We start from the raw sequence: 10,308 nt of genomic DNA on the forward strand, positions 1-10,308 counted from the left end.
AAATAAATAAATAAATAAATAAATAAAAATATAAAATATAAATATAAATAAAATTGGCTGCACATGGTGATAATAAAATAGGTGGACTTTTAGTCAGTTTTGCTATTATTCTAAAATTCTCTATAGATAATGACTTTATAGTGGGCTGAATGTTGGCACCTAGAAAGATATGTCCATGTCCTAATCCCGCAAACCTATGGATGTCACGTCATATGGCAAAAGAGTTAATACCACCTTATGTGAAAAGATGTGATGAGGGACTTTTAGAATAGGAGCTTGTCCTGGATTATCTGGGTGGTCCTTAAATTCAATGACAAGTGTCTGTAAGAGTGAGTCAGAGGGAGATCTGATGGACAGAAGAAGTGACAATGGTCTGCAAATTCAAGATAGAGGACATGGTTGGATGAATGGATGGATGGAAGGATAGATGGATATATAGAGGGAGAAACATTTACTAAATAACTGACAAATGGTAAATCTGTTTTTACCAAGCGGCTGTGGAAATTTCCATGCTGTACTGCTAAGTTAACCATGATTTTTCTTTTGATACATAACAGTGACTTTGATCTAAACAGTTTCATTTTACCTTTTAGACATAACTTTCATGCTTGACAAAATGCTCCATAAGTATTCATATCTCTTTACTTTGTCTTAAAATAAATTTTTTAAGGAGAGGCATATTTTATTTAATTTTTATTTATTTATTTATTTATTTTTTGAGATGGAGTCTCGCTCTGTCACCCAGGCTGGAGTGCAGTGGCCGGATCTCAGCTCACTGCAAGCTCCGCCTCCCGGGTTCACGCCATTCTCCTGCCTCAGCCTCCCTAGTAGCTGGGACTACAGGCGCCCGACACCGCGCCGGCTAATTTTTTGTATTTTCAGTAGAGACAGGGTTTCACCGTGTTAGCCAGGATGGTCTCGATCTCCTGACCTCGTGATCTGCCCGCCTCGGCCTCCTAAAGTGCTGGGATTACAGGTGTGAGCCACCGCGCCCGGCCTTATTTTATTTTTGAGACGGAGTCTCACTCTGTTGCCACACTGGAGTGCAGTGGCGCAATCTCGGATCACGGCAACCTCTGCCTCCCGGGTTCAAGCGATTCTCCTGCCTCAGCCTCCCAAGTAGCTGGGACTACAGGCGCACGCCACCACGCCCAGCTAATTTTTTGTATTTTTAGTAGAGACAGGATTTCACTATGTTGGCCAGGATGGTCTCGATCCCTTTTTTCTTTTCTGAGACGGAGTCTCACGCTGTCGCCCAGGCTGGAGCGCAGTGGCACTATCACAGCTCACTGCAAGCTCTGCCTCCCGGTTTCATGCCATTCTCCTGCCTCAGCCTCCTGAATAGCTGGTACTGCAGGCACCAGCCACCACGCCCAGCTAATTTTTTTGTATTTTTAGTAGAGACAGAGTTTCAACGTTAGCCAGGATGGTCTCGATCTCCTGACCTCATGATCTGCCCACCTCAGCCTCCCAAAGTGCTGGGATTACAGGCATGAGCCACCGCACCTGGCCTGGATCTCTTGACCTCATGATCTACCCGCCTCGGCCTCCCGAAGTGCTGGGATTACAGGGGTGAGCCACCGTGCTCGGCCGGATATTTTATTTTTTAAATATTAATTAATTAATTAATTTTTGAGACAGGGCCTTGCTCTGTTGCCCAGGCTGGAGTGCTGTGGTGCGATCATAGCTCACTGCAGCCTTGATCTCCCAGGCACAAGTGATCCCTGGACTCAAGCAATCCTCCCACCTCAACCTCCTGAGTAGTTGGGACCACAGGCATGCAACACCATGCCTGGCTAATTAAAAAAGATTTTTCTTTTCAGAGACAGGGTCTCACTATGTTATTCAGGCTGGGTCTCGAACTTCTGAGCTTAAGCAATCCTCCTGCCTCAGCCTCCACAAGAGTTGTGATTACAGGCATGTGCTACTGTGTCTGGCCTCTTATTTATTTATTGAGACAGAGTCTCCCTCTATTGCCAGGCTGGAGTGCAGTGGCGTGATCTCGGCTCACTGCAACCTCTGCCTCCCTGGTTCAAGCGATTCTCCTGCCTCAACCTCCTGAGTAGCTGGGACTACAGGTGTGTGCCACCATGCCCAGTTAATTTTTGTATTTTTAGTGGAGACGGGGCTTCACCATGTTGGCCAGGATGGTCTCACTCTCCTGACTTTGTGATCTGCCCACCTCAGCCTCCCAAAGTGTTGAGATTTCTGGCATGAGCCACTGTGCCTGGCCTCTTTTCTTATTAATACTTTTTAGTTTTAAGTCAATATTATGCAAGTAAGAATTTTTTTTTTTTTTTTTTTTTTTTTGAGATGGAGTCTTGCTCTGTCACCCAGGCTGGAGTGCACTGGAGTGATCTTGGCTCACTGCAAACTCCACCTCCCAGGTTCAAGCAATTCTCTGCCTCAGCCTCCCAAGTAGATGGGATTACAGGCGCCCGCCACCATGCCAGGGTAACTTTTGTATTTTTAGTAGAGACGGGGTTTCACCATGTTGGCCACGCTGGTCTTGAACTCCTGACCTCATGGTCCACCCGCCTTGGCCTCCCAAAGTGCTGGGATTACAGGCGTGAGCCACTGCGTCTAGCAGCAAATAAGGCTTTACAATATAATTACATTGAAAGATAAATAAATAAATTACAGAAGAGGCTGAGGGCTAAATTTACTTTGGGAACAGATTATCTGTCAAAAAAAAAACTTTTCATTTTGGGAGGCTGAGGCAATTGGATCACGAGGTCAGGAGATCAAGACCAGGCTGGCCAACATGGTGAAACCCTGTCTGCACGTAAAAATAATCAAATAAATAAGCCAGGCGCGCGTGGCTTGGTGCCGGTTAATCCCAGGCTACTCAGGTAAGGACTGAAGCGCTTAGAATTGCTGTGACCTGGGAGATGGAGTTTGACCAACGAGCCGAGATCCAGCCACTGCACTCCAGGCCGTGGGTGACAGAACGAGAGTACATCTTGGGAAAAAAAAAAAAAGTTACATGTTCACAGGAGGGTTGCAAAAAACATTATAGGGAATTCCTACGTACCCTTCCTCCAGCCTCATGCAAATGTTGACTTTTTTTTTTTTTTTTTTTTTTTTTTTTGGGAGACGTGTCTCCTCTGTCGCCCAGGCTGGAGTACAGTTGGCCACTACTTGACATCACTGCCTGTCTCCCGGGTTCAAGCAATTCTCCTACCTCCGCCTCCCGAGTAACTGGGTTTACAGGTGTATGCTACCATGCCTGGCTTTTATTATTTTATTTGATTTTATTTTTAATAGAGATGAGGGGTCTCATCATGTTGGCCAGGCTGGTCTCGAACTCCTGACCTCAAGTGATCGGCCCACCATGGCCACCCAAAGTGATGGGATTACAGGCATGAGCCACCGTGCCCAGCCAAATGTTGACATTTTACACAGCTATAACACAATATTAAAATCAGGCAGTTGAGACTGGTATAATCCATAGAGCTTATTCAGATTTTACCTGTTACACATGCACTTATTTGTGTGTGTCTGTGTCTGTGTGTGCATTATCTTTTTGCAGATACTGCACTGAGAAATTAAGTCATCTAGTTCTTTTCTTTTCTTTTTTTTTTTAAGTCATCTAGTTCTTAAGGTACACAGGTATGTATTTTAATAGAACTATAGAATTTGATGCTGTGTTGGGAGAAATGCTTCTTACACCAAAATTTGCTTATACACAAGTAACGTAGCCCAAGTTATCTGCCTGGCCCATGTATGCATTTTTTTTCAAGTATGCATTCTATATTGTCACTTCTGCTGCCCAGAGCAGCCTCCTAACTTCTCAGGTAGGCCATCTCAAGGCAGAACTATAGTCCTGGGTCTGGTCATAAGTTCAGGTTCGGATACTGACTAGCATTAGGGACATGGAATCACAGTAACCCAAATCACAAGTCTAGCAAACGACAAAATTCAAGCATATAAAAATATTTATTAATGTAATAAATGATGAGGAATACCTGTGTGCTGGTTAGTATACTTTCTCTCCTTGTAGATAACTCATATATGAAATAAAATTACATTCAGAATATAGTGATGACATCAGAGCAAGCAGAGTAAGTTTGATGAATGTTTTTATACCTGTAGTAGGGTATGACCCCTGTGAGATGACCCCCAGTGATCCCTGCCTTCGACTATTTACAGCTTGTGTGATCCCTTCCCCTTGTATATAGGTTGGACTGACTCAATTTTTTTCCCCCCCAGAGGGAGTCTCGCTCTGTCGCCCAGGTTGGAGTACAGTGGTGAGATCTCAGCTCACTGAAACCTCTGCCTCCCACGTTCCAGTGATTCCCCAGCCTCAGCCTCCCAAGTAGCTGAGATTACAGACATGCGCCACCATGCCCAGCTGATTTTTGTATTTTGGTAGAGACAGGGTTTTACCATGTTGGCCAGGCTGGTCTCGAACTCCTGGCCTCAAGCAATCCACCTGCCTTGGCCTCCCAAAGTGCTGGGATTATAGGCATGAGCCACCATGCCCAGCCTAAATAACTCACTTCTACCAAATGGATGTAGAAGTATTAATAACACTATGCCACTTCAGAGATTAGGTTACAAAAAGACAGTAGCTTCTACTCTTGTTCTTTGCTCTGAGGAAAGACAATTGGTATGTTGTGAGCTGCCCTATGGAGAAACTTTCAGTGAAAAGTCGTGAGGAACTGAGTTATTCAGTCCGACACCTCAACTAAGTCCTTCTAACAATGGGTGAGCTTGGAAGTAGATCTCCCACTGATTTCATGAGTGACCCTGAGCTAGAGGCACCCAGCTAATCAGCACCCAGATTCCTGACTCACAGAAACTGTGAGACAATCAGTGTTGTTTTAAGGCACTAAGTTTTGGGGTAAATTGTTAGTAGCAATAACTAACAATACCAATCATACGATGTGAAATACTAATTTGAAGCATTAAAATAGAATAGAGGAAGGAAATAAAATCAATAGGCTGTAGTTTTGTGGGTTTGGTTTTTTTTTGTTTTTTTGTTTTTTGTTTTGAGACATGGTCTCATTCTGTCACCCAGGCTAGAGTACAGTGGTGTGATCATGGGTCACTGCAGCCTCCATCTCATGGGCTCAAGTGATCCTCCTACCTCAGCCTCCTAAGTAGCTGGGACTACAAGCACACACCACTATGCCCAGCTAATTTTTTTTTTTTTTTTTTTTTTTTAAGAGATAAGTTTTCACCACGTTGCCCATGCTGGTCTTGAACAGTTAGGCTCAAGCAATCCACCTGCCTCCATCTCCCAAAGTGTGGGATTACAAGTGTGAGCCGCCATGCCTGGCCAATAGGTTGTAATTTTTTTATAGCTTCTTAGACATCAAATCATACTGACTAGATTCTTATTAGTGGCTAATTTAATCCAGTTTATGTTGAGTCTTACTAGTTTTACTTTCAGGGATCACCTTTAGACAAACTTCTGGATGCATCTAACTATTGATTCTAACATACTGCATACACCTACTGACAACTAAATATTTATTGATTCATTCATACATAAATTCATCATGTCTTCTAGAGATTTAAAATGGCATCCAAAATGGCATACTAATTTCCTTGGTCTTTACTTTATTTGCAGGTTTTTGCTCGTCACCCAGGCTGGAGTGCACCAGGCTGGCACGATCATAGCTTGCTGCAGCCTTGAACTCACGGGCTCAAGTGATCCTCCCACCTCAGTCTCTCAAGTAGCTAGAACTACAGGTACAGGCCGCCACATCTGGCTAAAAAAAAGTTTTTTGTAGAGAAGAATCTCACTGTGTTGCCCAGGCTAGTCTTGAACTCTTCGTCTCATGTGATCCTCTCACCTCAGCCTTGCCAAACGCTGGGATTACAGGTGTGAGCTACCACGCCCAGCCCCTTGGTCTTTATTTTAGATTAATGTTTATAAGACAGTTGAAAGCTGAATTCATTCTTTAAAAACAACGATTTTTTCCTTTTACAGGAAAGAAATACATATTTAATGTTCAACATTTAGAGAAATAAACAGAAAGAAGAAAGCGAAAGTCACTTTTTTGGGGGGGGATGGGGTTTCACTCTTGCTGCCCAGGCTGGAGTGCAATGGTGTGATCTCAGATCACCACAACCCCCACCTCCTGGGTTCAAGTGATTCTCCTGCTTCAGCCTCTCGAGTAGCTGGAATTACAGGGGCCCACCATCATGCCCGGCTAATTTTTTGTATTTTTAGTGGAGACAGGGTTTCACCATGTTGGCCAGGATGGTCTCAAACTCCTGACCTCAGGTGATCCACCCACCTTGGCCTCCCAAAGTGCTGGGATTACAGGTGTGAGCCACTGTGCCTGGCCAAAAGTCACTTTGGAATCTGACACTTAGAGAGGACTGCTATTGAGATTGAATGTACTTTTTTGTTTGTTTTGTTTTTTGTGTTTTTTTTTTTTTTTTTGAGATGGAGTCTCACTCTGTCACTCAGGCTGGAGTGCAGTGGCATGATCTTAGCTCACTGCAGCCTCCACCTCTTGGGCTCAAGTGATTCTCTTGCTTCAGCCTCTCAAGTGGGAGGGATTATAGGCATTACCACCATGCCCAGCTAATTTTTTGTATTTTTAGTAGAGATGGGATTTCACCATGTTGGCCAGGCTGATCTTGAACTCATGACCTCAGGTGATCTGCCTGCCTCGGCCTCCCAAAGGGAGGGATGACAGGCAGGAGCCACCGTGCCCGGCCTGAATGTGCTCTTGAATTTCAGTTGACAGCATCTGCCTGTCCTTTCAAAATTTGGGAAAACACTCTATCCTTGGTTAAATAGATAATTGATTTCTTTAAAACTCAGTTTCCTTAATGAAATATCTGAAAGGTTAGCTTTATATACCTAATATTTAATAACTCAGTATCACAAACATTTAATATTTAGTATTAGCCTCGGCAACATGGCAAAACCCTGTCTCTAAAAAAAAAAATACAAAAATCAGGCTGGGCGCAGTGGCTCACGCCTATAATCCCAGCACTTTGGGAGGTGGAGGCTGATGGATCACCTGAGGTCAGGAGTTTGAGACCAGCCTGGCCAACATGGAGAAAACCCATCTCTACTAAAAATACAAAATTAGCCTGGCACCGTGGCGCGTGCCTGTAATCCCAGCTACTCGGGGGCTGAGGCAGGAGAATCGCTTGAACTCGGGAGGCGGAGCTTGCGATGAGCCGAGACCACGTCATTACACTCCAGCCTGGGCAACAAGGGCAAAACTCCGTCTCAAAATAAAATAAAATAAAATACAATTTTAGCAAGGCAATACAAATCTTCACTATACAGAACATGCCAAAATTTGGTCATGGTTTTCAGGACTCAATGACATTTATTGTTGGAAACCAGCTGTTATGTTTTAAATAAGCTTTTGCATTGACATTCATTAATTTCATAGCATAAACTTTTTGCTTTTAAGCTTCTTGTTCCTTTAATGTTGTCCTGTTGTAGGAATTCAAGCCACATTTTAAAAATTCAAAAATTTAACATACATTGAGGAAACAGTCCATATGTCCGCTGCTGAGTGAATAAACAAAATGTGGTATATACATATAACGGAATATTAGCCTTAAAAAAGAGGGAAATTCTGATATATGGTACTCTGAAGACATTACGCAAAAACGCTAGTCACAAAAAGACAAATACGGTACAATCCCACTTAAATGAGGTACCTAGAATAGTCAAGTTAGTAGAGACAGAAAACAGAACAGCGGTTATCAAGGGATGGAAGGAGGAGGGAAAGGACAGTTATTTTTATTGGGTATGAAGTTTCAGTTTGGAATGATGAAAAAGTTCTGGAGATGGATGATGGTCATGGTTCTACAACAATATGAATGTACCTAATGCTCCTGAACTCTACACTTAATATTAAGATGGTAAGTTTTATATTACGAATATTTTGCAATTAAAAAAATCCCCCAACCTATAACATACATTGGGAAAAGTACATTTTACCTGTATATTCAGTTTAACAAATAATCACCACCAAATATATGTATAATCACCACCTAGCCCCCAAAATAAAATATTATCAGAGTAACCTGTTCCCTCCCCATCACAACCCTTTTCCTTCCTGAGTAACCACTATCATGGCTCTAATATTTGCTTTTGAAAATCATACTGTGATGTGGTAATGCAGGATAAGTTAAATCTACACTACAACACGCTACAGAATATTTCTTTAAATTTCATTTTTTCCATAAGTGCCAAAAAAAATCCCACTTAATAACTTTCAAGTGCTCTTTCTCCCCTTCCTTTGCTCTTCAAACTTCATATTCTAAAACCTATTTTGGTGCCATAGTTGACCTCACCTGCAGAGTTTAATGAAGAAAAAAAAAACCCACAACCTTCAGTGTAGATTTTCATTCCTCCCGCTCTCCCTTGCCTCCAACTACAAAGAAACAATGATTTAAACCCTTTGTGCCCTTTTAGAAAATTACACAGATACCCCATTGTGGAACCCTATAATCCCTTCGTGGAAAGGAAGAGATTAGCATATGAATACAAAGCAAAATGAATCCAGAATACAAAATGATCTACTGGATTGTGAAGCTCTTGTATTCTTAAAATGTATTTATTTCCTCTTTTGTATTGCCCCTTTAGTGGTCTCAGGGTTAAGGGAATTGAGCTTCCCTTTCTGGTTACCCGGAAAAGGATTAAAAACAAAAAACAAAAACAAAAAAACAAAAAAACCACCAGATTCTAATAGGTGCAAAACCAACAGATGGCTCCCAGCGCCAGTGGAATCGCCAGTGGAATCTGCTACCCTCGACACGAGCTTGCTTGCCGGTGAGGAGTGTAGAAAGTGCTGTTCGCAGACTGCGTGGTGAAGGAGAGAAAGCGACAGAAGAGAGAGCCATAGTGCTGACGTTGAAGGCCCGGCCCTGTGAGGTTGCACAGGGTAAGTGGCGTTGGCCAGGCGGCAGCGGCGAAGGGGAAGGAAAGAGGATTTGAGCTGGGGGCGGGGCTTGCGGTACAGCGTGGCTCCTGATTGTTGGAGCGCGGCTGCCAATCTCGCAGAATCGCTCGGTTAACCAGTGCGCTGGCGAGACGCGCTCAGATATACTGAGTGAGCCCTGAGAAGCAGTCTCAGATCCTGACGGTGCAGCAGCCCGCAGCCTCAGCCAGGGAGTCCCAGCCGCTTTCAATGGAGGAGAAGCCCGGCCAGCCACAGCCTCAGCACCATCACAGCCACCACCATCCGCACCATCACCCTCAGCAGCAGCAGCAGCAGCCGCACCACCACCACCATTATTATTTCTACAACCACAGCCACAACCACCACCACCACCACCATCACCAGCAGCCTCACCAATACCTGCAGCATGGAGCCGAGGGCAGCCCCAAGGCCCAGCCAAAGCCGCTGAAACATGAGCAGAAACACACCCTCCAGCAGCACCAGGAAACGCCGAAGAAGAAAACAGGTCTGGGAGGGAGGACGGGTGGGGAAGGGGTTGGGGTGGAGGACAGGGGAGATGGGGGTGGGGCTGGATCCGAAAAGCGCGGACGGGGTCGGGATGTGTGTGTGTGTGTGCCCTCCGGCTCTGGGGATGCCCCTTTCATTCTAGGGCTCGGGCTGAGCAATGGGGTTTGCAGCGCCCTCTCCTTCCCTCCAGCATGGGAGAGGCCCAGCCAGGCCAGCGTGACCTTCCCGGCCCCCGCCCCGGCTGAAGGGAGACCCACTGGTCGGCCTTGCAAGTCCAACCTCTTTATTCTTTTCCCATTCACCTCCCTGCGTCCCTGGAGTTACCTCAATATGGGGGCCCTGAGATGGGGTAAACCTACCCCCAAAAAAATCCCTCGAGGTGTAACTCAGGAAGGCCTAGCGAATCCCGCCTCGGATGGTGTCGCGAGACCCTTTTGCAGGCGGCGAGGGGTGGGTAGGTAGGCTGAGTTGAGGAAGTGCCCCTCACCCGCCACCCCAAGCCCACCTGTGGCCTTGGGGCCCCCATCTTGTTGGGGGGGGCTGTTGGGACCCCTCATCTCACGGGTCGTTTCCACCACTAAACCCCCTTTTTGGGCGCCGAACCCCGCAGGCTTGCCCAGCGGCTTCTCCCGAGGCTGGTGCCCCGGGCCCGCTCCCCCCAGAGCCGGCGCGGCTGGAATGTTCTCTCCTCCTCGCGGGGCCGCTTCCTGTCCGCCATGTTGGAAGCCGATTCCTGTCACCGACTCCGGCCCACTGAGGAGCGGAGGGGGAAGGGTGTCGAGGGCCACACGGCGCGTCGGAGCTGGGTGACCCGTGATCACCACCGGCCGCCGCCTCGCCCCCTGCACTGCGGGGCGCCGCCGCCCCCCCGCTCCGCGGCCGCCCCTCCCCGTCACCGGCCGGGGTT

At 45.9% G+C, this 10,308-nt stretch overlaps 1 protein-coding gene across 1 annotated transcript in view; it reads left to right on the top strand.

Annotated features, from left to right (window-relative positions):
- Window positions 1-8,890: 8,890 nt before the first annotated feature.
- NUFIP2 (nuclear FMR1 interacting protein 2) overlaps window positions 8,891-10,308 on the top strand; it is a 35,295-nt gene continuing 33,877 nt past the window's right edge. Inside the window, exon 1 of the mRNA XM_017855121.1 lies at window positions 8,891-9,399. Coding sequence (XP_017710610.1) covers window positions 9,123-9,399 — 277 coding nt within the window. The 5' untranslated portion in view covers window positions 8,891-9,122. The remainder of the gene's footprint in view (window positions 9,400-10,308) is intronic.

Source organism: Rhinopithecus bieti, unplaced genomic scaffold (genome assembly GCF_001698545.2).
Source record: "Rhinopithecus bieti isolate Rb0 unplaced genomic scaffold, ASM169854v2 scaffold_38691, whole genome shotgun sequence".
NCBI lineage: Eukaryota > Metazoa > Chordata > Mammalia > Primates > Cercopithecidae > Rhinopithecus > Rhinopithecus bieti.